This window comes from Erithacus rubecula, assembly GCF_903797595.1.
Source record: "Erithacus rubecula genome assembly, chromosome: 6".
NCBI lineage: Eukaryota > Metazoa > Chordata > Aves > Passeriformes > Muscicapidae > Erithacus > Erithacus rubecula.
The window spans coordinates 17,627,553-17,652,345 of record NC_136688.1 but is presented as its reverse complement, the minus strand read 5'-3'; the positions used below and the strand labels follow the sequence as shown (position 1 = coordinate 17,652,345).

Sequence of the window (24,793 nt, the reverse complement as noted above, 5' to 3'; positions counted from 1 at the left end):
GAAAAAAATATGTCTCTGTTTAGCTTTCAGTGACATGAAAAGCAATCCACAGTAATGAAATCTAAAGAAGTTAGCCAGGCATGTATGAAAAGAACAGGATGCCTGTGAAAAGGGAAGAGCTGTCAAAACCTAATTGTGGGCTCTGGCTGCAATGAAATTTATCAAAGAGGGAAGACAGGTTGGATATAAGGATGTAGACAACTTTGCTAAGAGACACTTGCTATGCTCTGGGCAATAGTAACCCTCAGACTGCACCTCGTGTGCTGTGCCAGGACACTCCTACCAACACCTGGCTACAGCTGAGAGCTCCCAGGTCAGCATTTCAAGTGTGGCACTTCAGCCAGCATCTACCCTGTCACTGGGGGCACAAACACCTGGGCAGAGCTGCCCAATGCTGGCAGCACCTCTGCCTTCCTCCTGCCCCACAGCCTGTGGCCACTCCCTGCTCAAACTGTGCTGCTGTGGTGCCCAGGCACCAGGAAATGCAATTCCTTACAGACATGACTGTGGGATTCTTCCCAGCTTGCAGCATCTTCATAATACCTGACAATCTTTTCTGGAACTGCCTACGGCTCACAACCAAGTAGGGAAATCTTGAGTGGCACTGTGGTAACACAGCTTGCACTGTGGTGTAAAAAGTAAATTCAGAGGGGTTGTGAACTACCTGACTGCAAGTATTAGTGCCCACAGCATCATTCCTGGCTTCATATGGGTACTGTGCTCTTTCCTGGTCTTTCAACATTGAGGATAACTCTGGGGCTGCTCATGAACAAGATAATTCCCTTTGACTGGGACTACTGCCTGACTCAGCCAGTGAGAGCAGTAATGGGAATAAGTCACAGTAACTTTAGGAAGCAATTTAGTTCAATCTTTGATGAATTTCTGTGTCTCATGAATCAGGATTAGTGTTCCCTGTATTGGGGAGAGGATTAGACAGAGGGATTAAAAGGACATCTTTACCCCACTGGACTCTGTGGAATAGCCCCTGAGGATATGGCTAAGAAAGAGTTCAACAGGAATGCCAAATTTCTGCTGAATAGGTTAAAAGGGTGAGGAAGCCTCTTCGGCAGCCATCCAAGCGCAGAAGACCTGCATAACATTCCTGCTGAATAGGGCCCTAAAGACAAAAAACAAAACAAAACAAAACAAAAAAAAACCATAGGAACCTTGAAAAGCTTTTCTGATTGTGTCGCTTCTTATCAGCGCCTCAGATCTCCAGAGACACTTAAACATATTTTTTTCAGTGCAGTTAGGTATCCTTTGAGATGTGCTAGTGCCATGGATGATATATTGTTACAAGAAAAGAAGTCAAATTAGGTTGTTGTATATAAAAAAAAATAAAAGGTTTTGATTGTTGTGTAAACAAGGTCCATTTCTTTATATCAATTAACATGAAAGTTACCCAAGATCTTATTTAAAAAGCAAAACCAAACCCTCAATCGAGTGTAAAATGTTTAGTGCTCTCATGTCAATAAATTATAGGCAACAATTACCTTCTGCCTCCCTAAAATTGAAAGCAGCAGACTTAACTTGGGTGTTTTGTTTCAGTTTTAGAGCATTTCCAAACCCTTTTCTAGGCTTTACTTCATGCGCGCTGATCTTGGGCTTGCTCATAAAATTTTATCCGACTTCTAACGCCACGTGGGGGAATATTTATGATTATTGCAAGGGGGAAGCAATAAATCAAAGCCTTACCTCCACAAGAGGATGCCAGTGAGCGATGGGTTTCCGAGGGTACGAGAGCATTTCGTTCCAGTGGTCTCGACCTAGACTCTCTGCATCGTTGCCTACTTGACAAACTCCAATGACCTCATTGTGACCTACACTGTGAAAATGGTCCATAATATTTTTTTCTTAAAATTTTACCTTTGGAACCACACACCATTTGCATATTTCATCAGAAACGTTAATAGTGGATTTTTTAGGATTAATTCTTGCCTGGAGAATATAACGTGCTAGGTTTGCTGTTCGTGTTTCCCACTGCTAGAACAATTTGGTATTTCCCCCCTTGTAGCACACAAAAGGTTCCTTGCCTGTGTTCTGTAATTAGCTGCAAAGGCCAACAGATTCTAAGACACAACTTTATATATGGAGCATGTAAAGGCTTAGCATAAATGTGCCAACAGAACATCAATGCATGGCCTCTCTGATTTAATGCCCAGTTACCTCAGCCCTGCTAAACACATATGCACCTTACTGATATCATTTATGGATGCAAATCTGCACTTTAAAACTTAGCAAGGAATTTCTGCCTGACAAAACAACAACAACAAAAAAATTGGAGCTTTCTACCATGCTCAACATGACATTAATTCCCTGCTTATAGGGAAAAAAAAAAATAACTTTCTTTCTAGACTTTATCAGCCAACATTTGACAGCTACAGGCATCTCACCGGTCATAATCCATAACAGCTATGGACAGGTTAATTTGGTCAATGTTTTCTGGAGGGACATCAAAGACTATGGCTTCATTGTAAACAGGATTTAGGGTGTTCCTCTTGGTGGAAGTTTTCCTTTTCTTTAGCCGCCTTCCTTCACACATTAAAGAAACCTTCACGTAGGGATCTGTGTGGGTCATAAGAACAATGGTGATTTTTGACAAATGCAAATAGAAAGTGAAGGGAGACTTCTTGTGTGCCCATACCTGCTTGCAGGATTAATCCCCTGGAATCTGAGTTTCTCTGTTACCATGGAACGCATGGGAGGCAGTGCAGCTTTGAAAGCTTTACCTGGTTGACTGCTTATAATGAACTTTTGAGGTTCAAGAATCTCCCTGTTGTGTACCAGCTTCTCAAAGGGTATTAAAATATCCACTGAAGTGTGTTGTACATGATTATTTTATACAACAGCCTGTGTATCAGCCTATTTATAGCAGCCTAATTACCTGTTAGATCTGTAGGACAGACAGAAGATGACAATGTTTTTCACAACAGGATTTACTGATGTATGGTTAAATACAATTCAAAGCGTAACAATTAGTGGCTTATATTTCTCAAGAGAGTTATAATTATTTTTAAACTCCTGAATGTTGCAAAAAAGAAAGCTATTTCTTTGTAGCTCCTTTCTGAGAGCTCCACAACTCCCTGCTAGTATTTAAAAGTCATCTATGACATCTTATTTATGTTTATATTTATTGTGGGATTTTGAAAGGGTTGCTGAAAGGATTCTGGGATGATCACTGCTTTCTCCATATGGCAGCAACAGCAGAACTGGCTCAGTGGCTCTTGGGGACTGTCAGAAAGGGCCAGTCTGCCTCTGTGTCATAGCTGTAACAGTCTGCTGCACAAACAAATTCCCAGTGTTGGGAATGCATTTTGGGCAGTTTGTTTTACTCTGAATTACGGTGGCATTGGAAATAAAAATCTTGCAGTCTTTTCGAGAGAGCAACCTATTTTAAACTGTTGCTTGGAACTAAGCAAACTATATTTATTTTTCATAAACTCCTGTACTCAAGTAGAGCTCACAGTATAACAACCCTCCTCTCAAAAATCATTCTGGGATTTGACAGCGTTGAATTCTGTGTCTCAAGAGGAAAATGGGACAGAAATCCACACTGTGCATTAAATTCGTTCCTACCTGATGCTCCTGTGATATCCATTGCCTTTAAATTTCTTGCCTTTATTATTGTAATAGTTAGTCTACCAGCTGTTGGAAGGTAGCAGAGTGAAAACATGAGGTCACCAAGATCCACGTTATCCTGTTCCAAGAAAAGAAAGATCATGTGAACCAATAATAATGATTTTTCTACTCTTAGCAGGATTTAAAGATAAAAAAAAAATACCTTTGGGGTTTTACAATTATGCAGTAAAAGCTAAATTTTCATTCTGAAACATATCTGAAAAAGCCATCTGTGTGCACACAAAATTGGAGTCACTCTGTTGCTAGACCCCCAAAGTTCTCCAGGGTAAATGAGGTTCTAATTTCCAGCACTCAGTCCTTGGAGATGACATTTAAATGATGAGGTGCCCTGTGAGGGACTGGAAAACCTTTGCTCTATTTTATGTTTTTTAGTGATATGGATGTTTCACTGACAAGCAGCCACAAAATGTCTGTGCCTTTCCTTCTGGTCTGCAGGAGGAAATCTACAGAGACATTCACAAAAAAAAACCCCAAACCCCACGGTTTGGGCAGGACAAAGCTTTGTGCAACTCTCAAGTTTGCAAGAACTCAGGTGTGATAGGTCTGGAGTGTCTATGGCAATGGGACAGTCTCCACCAGAAGCAGAGTAAGGGTTATTATTAATCATAATAAAAACAACTTCCTGTCCATCACACAGACAAGCTCCCTTAAGCAGATTTATCCGTTTCATTCATAGAGTTATTTACAACCCATTCCTGTGTTGATGGCATCAAGGTTCCAGAGAAGTACCAGAAAATTTGCAAACCCTCTTTTGCAGTTACAAAGCATTACTATTTTTTTTTTAAGAGGGAAATACAGCTCTTTCATTAAAAAATATCAAAGGAAGGATTGGATCAAATTATTTCTTTGATTTGATTTGCATTTTTTCTTGACTGAGTAGTGAATTTACACTTCCATAGACCTGCTTCCTGTAACTTAATATTTCATTCTTGACTGAAAACAACCCCAAAAACTTACCTGATCCTTGAAATAAGCAACTGCAAGGCCACATTCCAGGTGTTACAGGGGAGGGAAATGCAGCTGTTGTACGATATGTTTATCTTGCTTAGTTTTGTGCAATAGCTTCTCATCTCTCCCAAGCTGGTTCCTTCTCTGCCAGTCACCAAAAGCTGAAGGGTGGTGGCTGACATAGAAGGAGAGGGAAAACACCTGGAAAGAGCCCTTAGCACAGGTTTATCTGAGGCAGCTGCTGCCCAGAGCCTGTGCAGTCACTTTGTCACTTCAGGAGTTAGCAGGGGACATAAGCAGGACAGAAAGCATTGCTGGCACAGAGCTGTAGGAAAATTCAGAAGGGAATTCTTGAGGTCACTTGATGCAACCCCTTGCTCAAGAGAAGCTTCAGCTCATTCAAAGAAAAAACCAAACATGCACAGTCATTCAAAAGTAGCTCCTTGCCTTGTGCTGTTACTTAAGAGATGCAGTCAAAGAAGGAAAAAAACTGATATTATGGGCCATTTGTCAGGAATAAGCAGCTTTTAACCCTCTCACCCTTTCCATTCTAAAGATCAGGGTGGCTGAAAAGCTAATAAAGGCTGGGACAATACTGAGGTGGATGCTGTGACTCAGATTGTTTAGTGACTCTTGATAGCTCCAACTTGGTAGTAAACCTGCTGCAGCAAACTGTGTCACTGATTCACTTGGTGAAGGACCAAAGTGCTGCTTGGGATGCTGTGAGAAGTCCCACAGGTTAAAGAGGTGTCAGCTCATCCAGGAGAAATTTATTTCCCTTGGTTGACACCTGCCCTTGACATTACAGGAAAGTAACTGATCTCTGACATTGTCCCAGTGATCAGCTGGAGATTGATACCTGTGATCAGGAGAACAGGAAGGAAAGTTTTCACTTGTCCTTCCCACATGAGAGCAACTTCCAACATGCAAATGGACTTCCCCAGCTCTGAGGGACTGAGATTTGGAGCTGTGAAATTCTCTCTTGTGCTGCAACTCTGAGGGACCAGAATTTCATAAGGCATTGAAAGATATTATTGATTGAAGCCAACTTTTGGGAATTTGTCACTCTCACAAATGTTGATAGGTTTTTGCCTGAATTTTCCTGAATTCTTCCTACAGAAGACAGCATTATTAAATCAGTCAGGTTTTTCCTGACCACAAAGAAGGCCATCAGGCATCTGTTGTTTTAACCATGTATTTTGGCATCCTTCAATATTGTCAGTTGTGAAAGTCACTGTTTTCAACTCCAGTACTCCACGTGGTGACTAGGAATTCATTGTGTGAGTACTTTAAATTTACTGTCACTACCAAATACAAAAGTTTCCATTCCAGACTTATCATCCTGAATGAACATTCAAAAAAACTTTTACCCAATTTTTATAGTTTTATTATTTTTTTAGCAAATGCTGTGATGACAATTCTTTGTCAATGCTTTCTGAAAAACTGCACTGGGCATTATATGGGAAAAAAACAGAGTTACACAGGAAACAGCCTGTGATTTCTTTAGTCTTTTCCAGTTCTAGAAGCTGGATGATTATGAGATTGTCTGTTCACAAGCCAGTGCCTGAAAATGACTGAATGGAAGCTTGCAGGCAGCAGCAGGGGACAGAAACCTTTTGCCATGCAAATCCTCTCAGTCTGATAAAGAAGCCCTGTCTTCTTTTTAAATACTTTCATTTTAAATTGTAGGAAATTAATGACTACTCCATCACACTGGCTACTTGTAAAGGTTTTCTAAAGTTTGGAAAGAATTTTTATAACAGAGTGAGCCTTTCCCCTTGCCCTGCCTATTCCTCCCTTTCTTACCCCTGGGTTGTCACAGGCTTGACCCTCACATCCTTTCCTACAAATTCAGCTTTTTTAACAAAGCAAAGCCAATGTGTCAGAGCACAGAGAGGATTAGTGCACATCTTCACAAGTTTAAAATCACTGAGCTACATGGCTTAAGCCAGGGATTGTCACTAAAGGTGTGCTGTATTAGCAAGAAATCGCTTCGAGGAACAGAATTAACAAGCACAGAGGGCAAGATCTTCTGCAAGGATTAGTTCCTGTTCAAAATGAGTGCTTAGGCATTACTGGGTATGCTCCACTGCAGGCTTTGCACTGCCTGAGACATTCTGGAATTCCTGCTTAGGAAAAGATTTCATAAATTGTGCAGGTTATCAAGTCATGCATGTTGTGCTTTCCAAATTTGTGCCCAGCCTAATTCAGTGTGTGGTAATGCCATACTGGGCATGTTGCAGTGCAACCATGACAGCTCTAATCTAACCAGACCAAAAGGCTGGTGAGTTTTATGAATAACTCAAAAGAAAATAATCAGAATATAATGAAATTACAATTATAATTTACTGATATGTACACGCCCCATATTAGTTTTCTTTTGGTCCCATTCAGCAGGAAGCATAAGTGAGTAAATATCCTCTAACAAACATACTGCTCTCCCATTTTCCCTAAAAACTGCCCAGGTTCAGAGGTAGAAACACAGCCTTTATTTTTAATCTGTTATCTGCCTGTTACTGTGTTCTAAAAAAAGGCAAATCAAGATTTGGATTGGTTTTGCTTTTCCAGTGCCCCAGGCTGAGTGCCTTGATGTCGTGAGCTGTGCCTTACAGGGAGCTCTGATAATCCCACCTGGATTTGTCTCTGAGCCCTTGCTGTCTTCATGCAGTTCTTTATTCAGTGCAGCAAGAGCAAGAAGCTTCCTCCTTGAAAATGCCCCAGTGTTACTTGGGAGAGTTCAAACCAGAGGTGTAAATCACAAGGTTTGCCTGAAAACTGCCAAGAAGATGAATCCCATAATCCATGAAACCTCAAGGTAAATAAGATTGCTGTTAGGAGCATGGTGACATGCCCCCTTCTCATATTATGCTTCCTTCCTGCTGGAAATACTCAATACATTATAAAAATCCTATTTTTGGAATGCTTTTCAGTGGCTTCTACTGAAAAGGTTATCATTCCTGCTTTTCCCAGAAAATATTTCAGGTTTTTCCCCCTGTAAAACTAACCAAAACCAGATACACCTTTGAAAATGCTGAATTCTAATAGTAACATTAGCAGCCTTTTAGTCTATAATCATCACACAGCATTTATAGTTTTAAAAATTACTCAGTTTTGCTGGAGATTAGCCTGCAGGATAAATCACTCCAGTACTGTGTCAGCAGCTCCATGCTGTTGCTTGGTGAGTAGGACTCAGCATATTAAACAGGGAGAGGTGTCACCTCACACAGGATGGTGACTAAGGGTCCCCAAATGGCCTCACCTTTGATGCTTCTGAGGCTTCATTAGGCAGCTCAGGCTGGATCAAACCTTCCCAGTGAAACCTCTAAATCTCCTGGTTGTTAGGGGAATTCTGACAAAATGGGAATGGCATTTGGGATCAGAGCTCGCCTCTGCCTTCTCATAAACACATCTGAGTGCAGAAAATGGGTATGTAAAGCAGGCAGCAGGGGGTGGAAGAAAACAAGACAGTTTATAGGTTATATCCTCTGCTCCTGCCTCTGATCTGGGAGGTTTGCTGTGCCCCAGTCAGACATTCTTAAGGTTTGTGCCCATTTCTTTGGCACCTTGAGCTCTGTATTTCTGGAGCAGGGGAGCTGTGCCACTCTAATCAAAGCATATGTCTCAATTACACCAGCTTCCTCAGCTCTCCAGCTATAAAAAGACAGACACTACTTTTTCAGACACTACTTTTTCCACTTTTCTGCTATGTTGCAAAACTAATTATGGGTTGTGAGATGCCCACACATATTTTTATGCATCTCACCAACCTAACATTAACTGGAGCACTTAGCAGGCACTGATGCCCTTGCTTATTTCCTATTAAGTTAGTAACTCTGGTGAGAGGTTTTTGAGGCAGAAGTGGTTTTAGAGATTTGCTGAATTCCTGCTGTTCTGCCAGAATTTTGCATGCTGCCTCCTTGAGCAGCTGGACTGTCTCTGCAAAGGACACAGAAAACAGAAACAGAGCAGAGGTCTCATGGAAGGAGATATTATCATCTCAGTTTCTGAAGCACAGAGACTTATTAAAGTCACTCTTCTCCCCTCCAAGCTGAGGAGCATTAGTAGAATTTTAAACAACAAAAAATTATTCCTGGTTACTTCCAAATCTCTCCTGGAATTAAGGGAATTATACTGCTACAGCTGAAGATAAGTTTCACTGTACATCATTCTAACACTTGCTAATGTGAGGATTTGAATTTTGCAAGGATTTGTTTCAGAGGAGGTTCACTCAGCTAAGACAAGGATGAGTTAACTATACTAGGTATATGTGTTAAGCCCAAATGACTTAAACATGCTTTAAGAAGTGTTATCAGCTTTTTGGGATATACATTTATTAACTTGCTCATCAGCCTGGAATAAGATTTGAGTGATAAGATATTAATTCTGCTGAGGAACATGTTCAGGACAAAAATATTATGCAAATCCCATAGGCTATAATCTGGGAATGATAGTAAGTCTAAAGTATCTAACATGAAGAATTTGTGAAGTTAGCTCTACATTTTTTATAACTTTGTCATGGAGTGATTTTGGGTTATATCTATGAGAAATAGATATCGATAAAAACTCTTTTGAAATGTTGGATTTTAATTGAATTTGCATGTGACTAGAAGACTTCCAGTTGCTTCCCATTACACATTTTGAGATGAATAGAAAAGATATGACTGAAAAATTCTATTTTCATGACATCTTAAATCAAAGAAATGAACTCTAGCAAAGTAGATATTTATTAATGCCTGAATCAATCCATATCTACAGAGATGTGATTAAGTGAAGTAAGTGGAAAATGGGAATGGCCTATCTTTTAGAATTATTCTTTCAATACATCAGTGTCAGGCTATATTTCATGTTTTAAGTTAATTTTCAAGTGGTATCATTTTCTCACTTTCTTTTATTTTCTATTTTTTTTGTAATTCATTCTCTCTATTTCTTTTCTTTATGCTTTTCTTAAATAATGAGAGCAAGTAAGTAAAGAAGCCTGGTATGTCTGATTTCACTCACTGGAAAAGAACATGAACAAACAATTCAGAAACTTGGTTTCCCTGCAGTGAAGAAATATGAGAAAACTGAAGTTTTTGCATCTAATTCACTCTGGATTTTGCACTCATGGTTTCCTGAGCATTTTGGCAACTTCTCTATAAAGGTAGTATCAAAAACAAAGTCAGTACCATATCCTCTGTCTTCAGAGTGTGAAGATCTATTAACATGAATTTTTAGAGACTGTGTTTTGAGGTTTTTTGGGTTTTTTCTTCTCTTGATTTCATTATCTTTGTGTCATGACTACTTTTCTTTAATCCAGGCCACATAAGAAGGATTCTCCATCCAAAACTTTGTGCTGTGCCAGTCATTCATAGTGGGAGCCAGAGTAGGAGCCTTTCAGTTCATGAATCCATGAAGAAATCCAGTCAGTGTCCTTGAGGAGAACATACTCATGACTTTCTCTTGCCACAGTGTCCTCAGCAGAACCAAAGTCTGAGTGAGTACAGTGCCCCTTTTCCTGTGAGCAGTCAATGTACTCACCTCCCTAAAGACCCAACATCTCCACTGTCACCATTTATATCCTAGAAATAGGGTGATCAACTGAAACACTCCAACTGGTGAGCTGCATACCATCCTTGGGATGCATTTACAGGATATATTTGTTCTTAAGAGTCATTGAAGACTTTCAGGATAAATTATTCTGTATTTAGATCCTTTTAAAAAAGCCTCCATTCATATGCTTGAATCCTCAATAGATTTTACTGGATTTGGAGCCTTGATGCAGATTTTCAATTCACAACAACTACAGTGGTTTGCTGAATCTGGGCCTAACAGTGAATCTAATGAATTATTCTGCTGTTGAGATAGAAATAATGTCTTCATTTGTTCCAAACTCAACTGATGAACTGCAGAGATGGTCTGAATTGAGCTGATGAAAATAAGCAGAGACATGACTGGAAAAGCTGGAGTACTTGTCCTGTTCATGTGTGTGTGCCTGTGTCAGAAACTGATTTCACGGGAAAACCAGAAATGAGGCTTTCTGAAAGTGAAACTTCTGTAGAAAGTTAAGAGAAGTAATTTTTAACTCCCTCATCAGTTATTAAGGAAAGAGTGAGTACAGAGTTGGCTCTGAAGGCTTGCTAGATGGCATTGTTGGCCAGACAGAAAAGTTAAATGAAGTTTCTCTTTGCAAATTAAACTATTCCTCTGAAAGCTATTTTAGTTAATTATTCTATGACTTGTCACTTTCTAGAAAATGGAAAGTTCAGTATAGATTTAATAATACAAAAAAATTCTGTCCTGGCCCTTGTTTTGCAGGCATTGCAGGATGCCTTGGATAATTTTGGTTGGTGTTGGGAGGCAGGGGGTGCATGTGTGTGTGTTGTGGGTGTGTGGGGGACAGGGAAGGCTTGAAGAGTAGAGGAAATAACTGCAGCTTTCTGATGGAATGTATAAAAATGTCATAACCTGTGAGATGTGTTTACAAGCAGGGTGCTGGAGGAATTGGCTTCTTTTCTCCCTGCTTGCCACCTTTGGAATGACACTCCAGAGTCTCCTGAGGGTGGGTTTGATTTCCCACTGCTAAAGCTTTAAGGGGCAGAACAGAGCTGACTCAGACCTCTCCCTCTGCAGGGAAGGAAGTGGCTGCTTCAGAAATGTTGACAAGCTTGGGAATAGCAATGAAATGCAAATTGCTCTAGATAGGAATATGTGTTTGGAGGGCAAGTGCTTTCCTGAAAGGAAATGAGGAGGGAGCTTCCACTGGGACAAATAAGAGTTTTGATGGCGGGTGAAGGTGGTAGGAATGGAAGGACAGGTGGGCCAGGCAGACAGGGAATGTTTCACAGAGGGCAGTGTCATGGAGCAATCTGGAAAATGAGGATACTAACTGGATTTGTTCTGAAGCATTCACTGCCTAAATCAGGGACAAAAGTTTTTATGAATGCCCATCAGCATCTGTCATGTGAAACCCAGTAGTTTTTCTACAGGCTGTCACTGATTTGGATTAGACCTCTGTTTTTTGTGAAATAGTGAGACTGAAAAGATCAAAGTGAAGCAGAGGTTAATGGCATTGTAGAATGTACTACATTAAATTTAACCTGGGGGGGGCCAACCTTGGAGATTTAAAAGAAAACTTTTGGTGAACATCACAGAGACAGAAGGAGATGAGAAAATAAATCCCCATGGTTTCAAGGCTAAAGGCTGGTTTGTATGAAGGGGGGGCTAAATTATGTGTTAAGTGTTCAGTATCTCTAGGCAAACATGAGCTTGAAGAAAATGAAGTAGCAAATCCATTCTAATGCATAAAATTATTTCTACCATGAATTATTTGCCAGTTACCTCTTGCTTCCATTCTGACATAAGTTGAAAGATATGTTCAATTATCTCCATATACCACTAATAATGAAAATTTCAAATACATCCAAGAAAACTTGCAAGGGAGAAAGCTGGTTCTAAGAGGAAGTTAACTAATCAAAATGTTTTAATCCAAAATGTCTTGCCTGTTAATGTTTCCCCTCTATTGTGTTAAAATTAAAATGTCAATTTAAACTAGATCTGTATGCAAATGAATGCATTGGCCTTTTACTCTACCTTGAGTTACAATGAGTGCACAAGAACTTACAGCTCCACTAAAATATCAGTGTCATTCTCAGTGCAGGCATTTTGTGCTGTGCAAAGCAGCTGTCTGTTACATCCTGTATTCTGAGCACATCACTCAGAGAAGGAGAGAAAATAAGTAGCTGGGTTATGCTGAAAAAAGATGGAGAAAGTCACACTATCAAGAAAAAAAAATGTTATTTCAGTCTGCAGAAGCACCTATAATGTGTTGTGGCTGTATTCATTACACTCCCATTAGGTGTGCTGTGCTGACTTTGCTGCTCAGGCTTAGCACAGGGTGTTCACAAAATGGGTAATAAGGAAAGGCCATTTTCACCAATCTGAATCTACTATTATTAGTCTTCTCTACAATTTTGCAGAAATTGATACAAAAAAGAGAGAAGTCCAAATAGTATCATGCATGAAATATATGAAGCTAATGTCAAATTCTATGCTGCAGTAGCCTGCCATTCTAGAAATTTAGTGCCATTTTAGTGCCATTAATCCAAGCCCTTCCTGATCATTGAAAAATTCTGAGTGGAACAGGCTGCCAGGGGAGTGCTGGAGTTCCCCACCCCTGGAAGGATTTAGGTGAGGAGTTATGGAAGTCAGACAGGGTTCATGGTGGCCCTGGCAGTGCTGGGTTAATGGCTGGTCTCTGTGATCTGAAGGGTCTTTTCCAACCTAAACAATTCTGTGATTCTGTGATACCAGGATATCAAATCCATGTTCAATGAAACCCCTGGTGTGCCTTTTCTCTGTCTCTCTCTGATCCTTTTTGGCTTCTCATCCCACTAAAAAGTAATACAAGTGTTTTTACCTAAGTTGGACTTTTCAAAAGCTGTATTTTCTGTGAACAGCTCCTTTTAAGTTCAATGTCAATTTAGCAGGTGGGGAAAAAAGCATGGGCTTATGAATCTATTTCTCCTACTTTTTTTTCCTATGAGTTACAAAGTGATTTTCTTCATAGCTATTGAAAGGATTGTTTTTTTCCCTTTCCTTTACAATAGGTAAATACAATACATACAATAGGCAATACAATACAATTACAATAGGCATCCTTGTGATTCTAAAACCAACAATCAAGTGTCTTTCTGCTGAAATTTCTCCACCAGTTTTGTTTCTCTGGAGACAATTTTGTCATGTCTCAGGATCAGGCAACAATGAGAATACTTTAGGTGTTTGCTGCCAAAATGCAACTTCATCTCTAGAGTTCCCTGATGCTGAAATTCTGTCACCTTTGACTTGGTTGCTATTAAGTGGTGCCACTAAATACAAAAAAATACATTTTCTGATCTGTCACCTGTGTAACAGTAACCTAAATAACAGTAACACTTGTATAATACTAACAGTGCCAGACTCCAATGCACCATCCACAGAAAGTTTCCTTCTCCAGAGAAAAGGTGAAAAGGGATCATTTTGACTAAAAACCATCTCTGAGAGCATTCCATTGGAACAAATGCACACCTCAATTTCACAACATGCATTTTACTAGTGACACTCCTCTATAAAATTGCCCACTAATAAAAACAGAAAAGTTTCATTTACTTCTTTATATGGGTGATATAGAAAAGATTTCAAATTTCTGCAAATTTCCAAGTGAAGCAGCCAAAGTAAAGAGAATACTTGACTGATGGCAGAGTTCTGTTAATGGGTGGGGTGCCAAGGTGTGCAGTTGAGTGTCCTTGCACAGCTATTCCATTTTAATTGCAACTTAAATGGAAGAAGAGAATCATGGACTTTAATCCTATAAAACCCAGTTATTAATATAGATTAAGCTCCTACATCCTCACACCTGCAAAATTATCTCATTTTATATCTTAGAATCTCTCTGGTTCCCAAGTACAAAAGGAATTAAAGCAGTAGAGGGAGGAAGAAAGAGGATGATGATAAAATTAATGATAACCAGACAGCATCATTCCAGTAGTGTGGAGAGGACAATTTTCATCCTTTGGTTCTCAAACCATGCTAAAAAGGAAATTACACATTTGAATCAGCAGAGATGCTGGGGTTTTGGTGAGGTCTTTTGAGGTGTAGATGTGGATCTGGTCATGGAGAACTTATGCTGTTGCTGTGTGTCATCCACCTACCTTACAAAGATACAGAATATTTTAATCACGAACCTGCTAGGTAGTTTAGCAACCCAGCACTCCATCTATTTAACAGAAAAAAAAAAATCTTTAAAGTGAAACAAAAGATTCAGAGGAACCTGAAGGAAGGTGAAGACAAAAGACAGAATCCATTAATAGAAAATGCAGCCTGTGAAATTGAGTGTATCATCCATCCAGGTGTGTGGTGTGAGCAGGGGAAGATGTGATTGTGCAGAGGGTGATAACAGCTCCTCTTCTGTAACACTTGCTCTCCATCAGATATGTTTGTGCCTCCCTATCACATTTAGATGTGCACTGGAGGCAATTTTAGGGACACTTCAGTGAGCATGTTTTTTCTCCTAAAGAATGCACTGAGGGTAGTGTAAGATGTGAGATAAAGAGAGCACTAAATATAGAAGTGCTTTAGTGCTCAAGTCTGTAAAGATGAGTCAACAGAACTCCCTCCTCCTAGCAGACTTTTCTCCTAACTTGTTTTACCTTACACATGCTACCTGTGAAACACACCTAGACTGTTTTCTGCACCTTGTTCTGTTCTTCCTCATGGAATTATGGAGTGTGCTGAGCTGCCCAGACTTAGAGATGCTTATTATTGTATTCAGAATAAATGGTATTACTCACAACATCCTCACTTGTGGGTAGGAAAAAAAAAAAAACAACACTGTTAGGCAGCCTGTGATTTAAAATCTCATGGTCACTGAGATGCCTTCTGAAGTTTTCAGTTTAGTTAAATCAGTTTGATCAGTTTTATAATTTTTTTTAAATTATTTTTTATTTAAGATTAAATCAGAGTTGTTAACTGGCTTGAACTAAATGACGAGTATATGAGAACTCAGTTAATCTGATTTTGGGTACTTGATCTGATACCTTAAGAGAGCCCAACTTCAATTTTTTGGAAGTATGATTTTGCAAGAAGTTAGTGTAGCTACCTTTGACCATCCTGACTCAAAACTGTCAGAAAAGTGTGCTGATTTACCACTGAAAGTCTTCCCAAAATAAGTAACTTTTGAGAAGAACACAATGGTGGAGATGAAGATAGTGAGCATCTAATGCCACACAGACATTTGTGTTTAAAAATATCTCTATTGTAACAAAAAAAGTATTACTGTGACAGATGGGATGAGAAGCTTTTTATATGTCCTTTTATGATAAAAGTTTGGTGTCCAATGGAGAGTTTTTCATGGTTTTCCCAAGAATGCTGGTGCTCCATACATGAAGTAAAGTGAAGGATTTGGAAAAGGAGGTGGAAAATGAGAAACGATGCTGAGCTACCAAAAGATCAGAGTGCTCCCAGGAGAAAACTTGGGGGAAAATAATCTGTCTTCATTCCCTTAGGATGGCAGCAGCCAGCCAAAAACTGAAGAAGCAGATGTAGAACTCAGGTAATTTCTGATGGAGAGATCTCCATCTGATTCCTTCAAAACCAAAGTTGAGAGCTTGCTCACATTTTAATCATCCAGCCTGGGGAGAGGAGGAGTCCCTTCAAATCCTTGCAGGGTAGGTTACTGTCAGGTATTTCTTTTGCAGAGAGGAATAAAAGGATGGTAATTTGTGTGTTCTGTTCTGTTGCATTTCCTGATGCATATCTCAGGTTACCTCTGCACATGATTTCATTTGGCTTTTTTTTGTAGTGTTTACAAGATGCTATTTCCAGACTATACCAAGAGGATGTGCATGAAATCTGAGCTTCAGTGGGAATTCTTTCCCTGACCTTAAAGTAGAGTCAGGATCTAATCCGGAGCACTACTCATTTCTACCTGCACAAAATGTTGTGGTCTCAACAGAGTGAAGTTTATAGTTAAATTAGAATTTACTCTAAGATTCTGTGCTCAGTGGAGTGCAGATATTGAAAGGTTTTCATTATTTTAAAGTGTTTCCTTTCTTCCTGATTATCATAAATAACTCTCTAGGGTGCTTGAAACTGAAGTCTGCTGGTTTTTTCTATCATTTTTGCACACCTTTGTTTCACTTTACTGCATACATATTTATTTTAGTGTTGGGGTTATTTAGAAGAGTTATCATAATGCAGATCAGATGGTTGATTAAATCACAGCTGGCTTTTAAAAATACTCACAAAACCCCAGCATTCTTTTAAAGAGAAAGCACATATAGACCTCAATAAATTCCAAAAACAGATGTACAAAATACAGTACAGAGAATTTTTCTTTTGTTCTTTGGAGTTAACCTTCAAAGTTTCTCCTATTCACTGCTCCTTTCCAAATAATTTTACTTCAGGAATCAAGAGGAGATGTTAGGTAGGAGGGACTTCAAGTTCTGAGGGTGTCAGTAACTGATTGCCTGGCAAGCAAGGTGATATTTCATGATGTTGTGATAAACTGCCATTTGTTAGATGCCAGATTTGCCCCAAATATCTGAGAGTGAGGGATTTTTTCCCCCCAATAGTTCATATAATGGACTGTGAAAACCTCCAGCTGTCAGTTGTTTTCTGCTTCCCTGCCCATCACAAGCAAGATCCCATCACTAGACAGGAATCTTCTTCCAGATGGTGTTCATAGCTTTAATTTGGAGTTTGCCTGGTGAAGGGAGCAGTGAATGATTAAGCACTCACTAAGGTAAGAGGTAGCTTGTGACTCCTGTTTTCTTGAGTAAATAGAGCAAGGTGTTTAATCAAGCAATGAAGGGCCAGGAGAATGTAGCTACACAAATCTCAAATGTCATGATAGCACAGACATTGCTAATGCATTCCCACCATTTGAGCCTGTCACTTCTGCAGAGTACATGGTGTGAAATGCTCACTCTAAATCTCTGTTAGGGAGACACAGGAAGGCTCAGAACTGCAAAAGCCTCTCTGCCTCATTTACCCCTGTGAATACTTCCAGTAACTTCAGCAAGAATAGCTACAGGACTCATAATATCCCTGATTTTAGAACTGGAGTGTGCATTGAGCATGCATTGCCTTTGTGAGAAGCAGAGGAGAATTCAGAGATTTGTGTGTTTCTGCCATTTAATCTTCCCCAGACAAGCACAAAGTGATGTTGCTTTGGCCTCTTGGATTTTTTGCAGGAAACACCACACTTTTTATGTTGTTCCTGATACACATGTATTCAGAATGTTCAGAGAAATGAGTGTACATGACAGGAAATGAAATGAAACAGTGAGTTAAAATGAAGTTCTCTGCTGCAACAATGCCATAAACCTGGGGCTGATAAATCTCCATGAGAAAGCTTTCAGTCAGATCCTCAGTTTTGCCATTGTTCCTTTAGCTCTGCTCTCAAAAACCAGGAAAAACAGCTCACTTAGCACAAAAGAGTGATGCCATTTCACCCCTCTTCCCCTGGATGGTTTGGCTGCCTATTTTTCACAAAGTGAGGGAGTGGAGCAGCAGAGCTCTGGATCTTTCTGCAATGACCTGAGCAAGGTTCTCTACAGAGCTGCCAACCTGCAGGGACAAACAGGGTCTCCACAACATCTGGAATTACACCTCCCACAGCATGGCAGAATATTCTGAGCTGGAAGGAGCCCACAAGCATCATGCAGCCCAGTGAACAGCCCTTACAGGGACTGAACCCGCAACTTCTGCACCACTGGAGCTCATCTTGCACTAAATCTTAGGAAAAATGCTTTGTGTCTCCTTTGAAGTTTCTGCTGCCATTTATGGGAGTTTAAAGTTTCCTGGATGAGGAGAAAAGCTGGAGAAGCCATAGATACATATAATGTGGGAATAATATGTCCTTCTCAGCACTTTGGCTGCAGCTTCTAATGTTTTCCCCTACAAAAGCAGTGGAGAGGTCTGAAGACAATCCTCACATGATTATTCAGCAAATGGTGTAGCCTTAATTTTTGCAACATCCATAATTTAATCTCAAGACTCCTAACTAGTTATGATCCAGCAATTCCTCCCTTCTGTATGATATTTTGTCCTCTGCTAGAGATCCTGGAATCCTGAAAGGTTGAAGTGTGAGACAGGTGACATCCTCTAACAAGATTTTGATGGGGTCAGACAAATCTTTCTTTTGGTGAGAAAAGAGCCTGTGTGCAGTGGCACTGTGGGTCACAGGTGTACTAGAGAAGATGAAGCCAAGACTGTACCTGTAGCCCAGCACATCCACATTTCTGGTTGTGTTAGGATGCCAGTCTGTCAGATATGGTGTGATCCCCAAAAATCTCTGCCCCAATAACCAGGATATCCTGCTCTGAGTTCAGGGCACAGTTACAGTGAATCCCTAAGGAAATTGTAACAGAAATAGTTCCACTTACTCTTAAATAAAAGGCCCGGGGAAAATAACATGAGAATTGGGTAAACAGACTGCACAGAGAGGGAGCTGTAAAACTCTGCACTGCCCTGTTTGGTGGAGAAAGATGCCTGATGGCTGTGATATCTAGTGGAGATTAAAGGCTAAAAATGGCTTGAGGATTTTCACATAAGCACAGTATGTTCAGAGGGAAGAATACTTTCAAGTTTGGCTCCAAATATTGAAACTTAATTTAAAGAGTAAGATTTTGCAGAAATTTTGATAAATCCATAAGCTATTGAAATGCTTTTTGTGACCTCTGCTAGAAAAAAAAGACAGAGTAAGCATTCCCAAAACTGTTCAATAATTAAATGCGTGTTTGAAGCGATTTTTTTTTCCCTCTGCCTGGCTAAATACATGTTTAAATTGAAAGTTATATAACCCTGTAGAAAAAAAGGCTATGGCAGTCTAATCCTGAATTATGTGCAGAATGGTTACAACCAAGATCCCTTTAATACAGCTATTTTAGTCTTAGCACTGTGCAAATGCTCTTTGCTTGTCTTCAAGACTTGCTGCCTATGAATTGTAATATACTGAAGCAAGATTTTTGGGGGTATTTGCAGCTCCCACTGACAATTTTGGATGGTATAATTGAAGGACAGGCTTGGCTGAGCAGGATCACATTTTGACTTTGGTTTATGTGCAGTGCTGCTGGGAGTTTTTTCTCTCCCAGAGCCTTGGTTGAGAGAGATTTCTGGGGAAAAAAAAATAAAGGATTGGCAGAGGAGGGTGAGAAGAAAGGAGAAGGGGGACGTGTGGAACAGGGACACTTAGAGAGCATTGATGGGCAGGGAAGGCAGCAGTTTAGAAAGCAGGATAAGGAATTTCAAATTATTTCCATTTTGAAGCAGAATACCCACCACTTGATTCCAAACAATTGGCTTTCAAAATATTTTAAAATATAGTCATAGAAGGGCATTTCAAGTGAGAAATCAAAATACCTTATTTTGAAATGTCAGTTTTCTCAACATACTAACTTTGAAACACCTTCTTTTCTATTAAAATTTTAACTGAAATTATGCAATTTCTACTACATAGGTTTGGTTTTGGTTTCTTAACTGCTTTAGCTTCTATTGTTTGGTTGGTTATATGTATGGGTTGTTTTGTTTTTTGCAGAGGAATATCTGTCCTGAAAAAGCTCCCTTGGAAATTCTGATGGCCACACTCCTGAGCTCTGTAAACTTCACATGTTGCAAACACACAGACACAACTCCCTGAATTATTATTTCCTCAAACTGCTCCCAAGTCCCCAGTCAGTGGCAGCTGAAGCTCAGTGATATTACAGGATCCATCCTGGTTTTGGCCATGCCTGTGGAATTACAAGGCTGTTGGGAAATCCCTTGCATGAAGCAGCCTTCACTCCTTTTAGAGCCAAGCTTGCAGTGCTTTTACCACTGACTTGGAATCAACACAAAAAAATTCCACATCAAACCACTGCTTTCCAAGGCATTTGAATTTTTTTTTCCTCCTGACCCTTCCCAAGTTTTGCTGTTTATTATTCTCACCATTACCCACCAGATTTGGTCCAGCAGAATTAGGCATATGCTGCCTTTAACTTTCTGAGAACCTGTTAATATTTTATCTCTACCCTGGGTGATCGTATCTAACTATTTCTGCCATTGTTTAGCCATGATGAGTGATGGCCCCAAATCATTTAAATGTATGCTATTCCTAACAAATCTTCTACTAAAGTCATTATTACAATCATTAAATTTACAAAGAAAAAAAACCCCAATAGACAAAAGGAAAAGCCCAGTTTTGAAAATTAATACATTTAAATGGTAGTTAAAAAGGTATTCAGAAAAAAAAACCAGCTGCAGCTGTTCTCTACTGTACACTAAGTACTATACCTGTTGTGCTGGTGCTGAAGCCTAATTAATTTCTATTTCATCCTTACTGTGGTGACCCTTAGGAATTGGAAGGATTAAAGATCTATGACTTTCCAGCATCTTTTGGCTACGAAACGATTCATTACGCATGCACTTTCATTTTTTTCTGTACAGCTGATTAAGAATAGACAGAAAAAATCATGCAACAAAGGGTGACCTTGTGACTCAGAAGAAGATGAATATCCATGGGACTGCTCTCACAGGCAATTATGCCTTCTGGTTTTGTGTTTTTTTGACTTCTGGTTTTGATTATTTTTTTTTTAATTTGAATTTTTAAACAAAATTATTAAAGAAGGTGAACCTTATCCCTTGTGTTTACTGCCTTAAAATAGCCATGATATAGTTGTTTTTTCTGCTGTGCTTTTGCCATGCTTTAAAACAGGGAAGATTCTTGGGTTTGCAAATCTGTCTCTTCTAAAAAGACCTGCATTTGTAAATCAATTAAATAGGTACATCTCCACAACCATAACTGGTTGCTTCCCTGATGCCAAAGCCTAAAGAAATAGAACACCAGGTTAATACAAGATAGGTTTTCTGTATTAAAAAAAAAAAAAAATTTAAAAAATCAACCTTTGTTTCCCTTTTACTGACACAAAAAAAAAAGTAGATTTGGCACTTGGCATTGATGGGTTGGATGCAGAGACAGAGACTTGGTTTGTTTCTGTTCCTCCTCAAACTCAAAAATTTTGTTAACCCCTGTAAATATTTTAAAAGGCTTTTCTGAGCTCTTGCTCAATGCCATCACTTCTCCAAACCCTGCAAGTTGCCAGAACAGGGATTTCAGAAATACTAGCTACAACATCTTGACAAGCTAAACAGTTTTTAGAACTGGAGTAGGTGGACTTGGCTGACTTGCTGCCAGCTCCAGAGTCTGCACACTGTCGAGGGAGATAAGCAGTGCAAGCAGAGTGGATTAAAGCTGGTGCCAGGAATCTGCAGATCCTGGACCTGCTCTCATCTCTGCCATCAGCAGCACTGGGTCCTGAGCAAGCCACATCCTTGTTGGACCAGCCTGTTCATCTGGAGGTGAGCTAGGGGCAGGATTTATCTATTTCTTTCAAAGAATGTTTATTTTCCTCGAGGGAAAAAAATTTTCCTTTTGAGGGTTTAAGCCCTGCACCTATTCATGTGCATTTGGCAGATGCTGAGCTGCTCACAGCTCTCAGCAGGGATGGACCTGAGCAATGCAGCCTTTGAGGAAGCTTTTTTCAGCTCAGTCACATTTCAGTACTTTATACTTTTATGATGCTTGTCATGAACAACTGACTGAAAATTTAGTCTCATTTCATCTCTCTTCCACACATGCTGTGGTTGGCATTAACATCCTGAAATAGGGAACTTGAAACTTCCTTCTGGTGATGTTATGATTCCAGTTGCATCTCAGTTATACAACATAATTCCCAGAAATCACAAATTCTCAAATCTTTCTTGCTCAGGCAAACTCAAGAACCAGATCAGTGAACAATTAGCATTTTCAGAAAGCAGAATTTCAAATACTTACAACCACCCTAATTTTTAACTCTCTCCTTGTCAAAACACTAACATGCAACTTCAATTAATTTTTTTTCAATATGCTTTTATTTCCCTAATCTGTACAAAAGGATTCAGCATTATCTGATAGACTGTTGTATTTTTGACCCAGACCAAAAGGGAGCTTGAAGATTCTTACAAACAGATGAAATCAATTTCTTGAATTCTTTGCTGGCTCTTTCTGCATGTCAATGTGAAAAACTTGATATACAGCTCATGTCTCTTCATAGCTTTGAACTATCCATAACTCTCTTCTGGGTTTTAGTAAACACATTCCTTAAACTCTGTGGCATGTTACTTCTTAAATTTTATCTGCATTACCCAGGGTCTTGTTTCTGTACTCACTTCTCTCTTAGATTCAGGAGTATTTCCATTTCCTTTTGCACCCTGATCTATTGGGTTTTTTTTGGGATGAGAGAAAGCTGCCAATGGGGTGTTAGGAATGGGATTTTTATTAAAAAGTGTATATATAAACTGAAACATTCAGAGAAAAGAGCAGTTTTGATTATTCTATGCCTAGATATTAAACATAACTATATTTGACAACTGAAAAACAGCATCAGTGGCAGAAGCTATACACTCAGAAAGGACCAAAGCCACAAATTTCCCTGCTAAAATGACTTCCTTACTCTGTTACTCCATCATCTAAGTTGAGAAAACTCCTCAAGAAAGTTCAGCTGCTTATCAAGTGCTGAGCACTCTGAGAATCCCAAGAGCCAGATGAACCAGAGCTGCATTTCCAGCTGGCAGAAATGCTCTCTGTGCCCTGCATCAGCCTCGTGATGTTTAACAAGCAATTCTTGTCAAAGGATTTTCCTTTCCAGGGGCACAGCAAGTTATGTAAGAGGATACTTGGCACATTCTGAAAGAGAAGGTTTTCCTTTATCTGAAATGGACCTTCCTGTTTCATATCTGACACCTTCTTCTTTCATGGTTTTCCATTTTATCTTGAGACAAAGCCGTGTGTTTTTGCTTGATCCCATTTGAGTTTGAAGATGGAAGCCAAGGAAGTATCAACCACTTGTTTTTTCTCTTCAAACATGCCATCAGTTCATGAACAAAAAACCCCACCCCAAACCCTGATTATGCTTTAGATGCTGCAAAACAAAACACACCAACAAGAGAAACCCAGGCTAAAAATAAAAAGTGTCTTTTTTTCTTGATAAGCCAGAAACCAGTGTAATCTGACTGGTAGATTAAAAAAAAAAAAAGCTTATCTAGTTCATTTCATGCTCATGCTAAAGTTGATCCACTTAATTATTTCTACCATTATACAGACCACTGCTGCTTTTTTCCTCCTTGGAAAAAGAGTCAGTGTTACAGGAGAGATATTTTATGCATATTTTATGGGATTAAAAGAACAGTCATTTTGATATTGGAGATTTGTCTTTGGCACCAGACTGTTTTTAAGCATGTAAAATTTTTTTATGCTGACATGTGTATTTGTTACAAAATAACTTCAAACTCTGCGATGTTATTGTCCAAAGAATGAAAACTGCTGGTTTAGGATAAAAAACCCTTCCAGTGCTATTAGAAAACGTGACATAATAGGTCAGTTTAATGGCATTGTTTGCAGTAAAGCTGACATTTCAGGCACAATCTGCAGTGCTCACTTGAAGCAGGACATTTTGCTGGGCAGAGAAGGATTTGATACATTCTTTTATACTGCTGTGTCAAATTGGATTAGAACATAATAAAATGGAGAATGTAAAATAAAGGCCTTTGGGCTCGCTGGTTAGGCAGTGTAATGAGATGCACGAGGAATTAAAATGAATTGTACTCTTCAGAAGTATGACAAACTTGTCATGTGCAGTTTGTGTGGAGCTTCTCTTTTTCTCATTCATTTCCTAGGTTTATCCTTCCTGTGTGCACTTTTTGTTGACCTACATAAAGTGAATTCCCTTCAGTGACTTTGCCCATCATTTTTCTGTTCTCTAATTATGATCTGAAAAGAGATGACGTTCAACTACAAATTACTGAAAACCTGTTGCAGTTGATAGAGTTTTGGTTTCCAACCATAAGCTGTCCAACAGGGCTCCAAACTTTGCCAGAATTTCTTTCTGAGTTTCACTAATGCTGCCTGCTGGTCTGGAGTGCAGCCACAGGAGAATTCACTGCAGCAAACTCAGAGTAGCCCTGGATCAGGACAGCTCCTGCTGTCAGGCTGAGAGATATCCCCCAGCTACACAGGCAAGAGAACAGGCTGAAGCTGGGATTCTTAAATGGTGTGTGGAGTATTTCTCATAACCTCACAGAATGAATTCTAACCTTTGAATTCTGGAAATGTTAATTGGTAAGATGAGTACTCCACACTTTCATTTATCTGATACTCTTATCTCAGAGCTCACATTACCCAAAATTGGATGTGTCTCCCATGTACCATGAGTCACTTCATTTGAAAAGGACTCTGTTGGCTGGAAAGCCAGTGACAAGTCTAGATGGCAGGTTTTGTGTTCTGTTTGGATAAACAGGGCTACACTTCATGGAGAATTGGTGTCAGGAGGAATTAACAAATGACTCATGTTTCAGTCCTCAACTTCATTCCAGATATTACAGAAAATCTGAATACAAATTATATGCTGCAACACTTCTGAAATTTGGGAGAAGTGAATCAAAGGAGAATACCAGAGCCAATCTCCTGCCTCAGTTAAAGCAGGGGAAAGGACCTGCTCACATCAAAGCTCTCCAGTGTGCGTGCATGTTCCACTTGCAGTTGACTGTAAAAAATGAAGTTGATCTTTGGACACTTAATGCTGTATGAAGGCAGCCTTTCACTTGGAATGACTGTCAGCTGCTCTGTCACATCCTCACTTCTGCCTTGCAGCTGAAAAGCAGTAACTTCTACAAAAGC

General features: G+C 39.5%; 1 protein-coding gene across 2 annotated transcripts in view; it reads right to left on the bottom strand.

Annotated features, from left to right (window-relative positions):
• LOC306803448 (synaptotagmin-9-like) overlaps window positions 1-24,793 on the bottom strand; it is a 64,063-nt gene that overhangs the window by 5,589 nt on the left and 33,681 nt on the right. The window contains exons 4-7 of one of the 2 annotated variants that reach the window (XM_079308854.1): window positions 3,577-3,697; window positions 2,394-2,565; window positions 1,696-1,825; window positions 961-1,117 (exon numbers count right to left, since the gene is read on the bottom strand). In XM_079308854.1, coding sequence (XP_079164980.1) covers window positions 1,010-1,117; window positions 1,696-1,825; window positions 2,394-2,565; window positions 3,577-3,697 — 531 coding nt within the window. In that variant the 3' untranslated portion in view covers window positions 961-1,009. Of the gene's footprint in view, window positions 1-960; window positions 1,118-1,695; window positions 1,826-2,393; window positions 2,566-3,576; window positions 3,698-24,793 lie in introns of those variants that run through there. The other variant, XM_079308855.1, reaches the window with a different exon arrangement.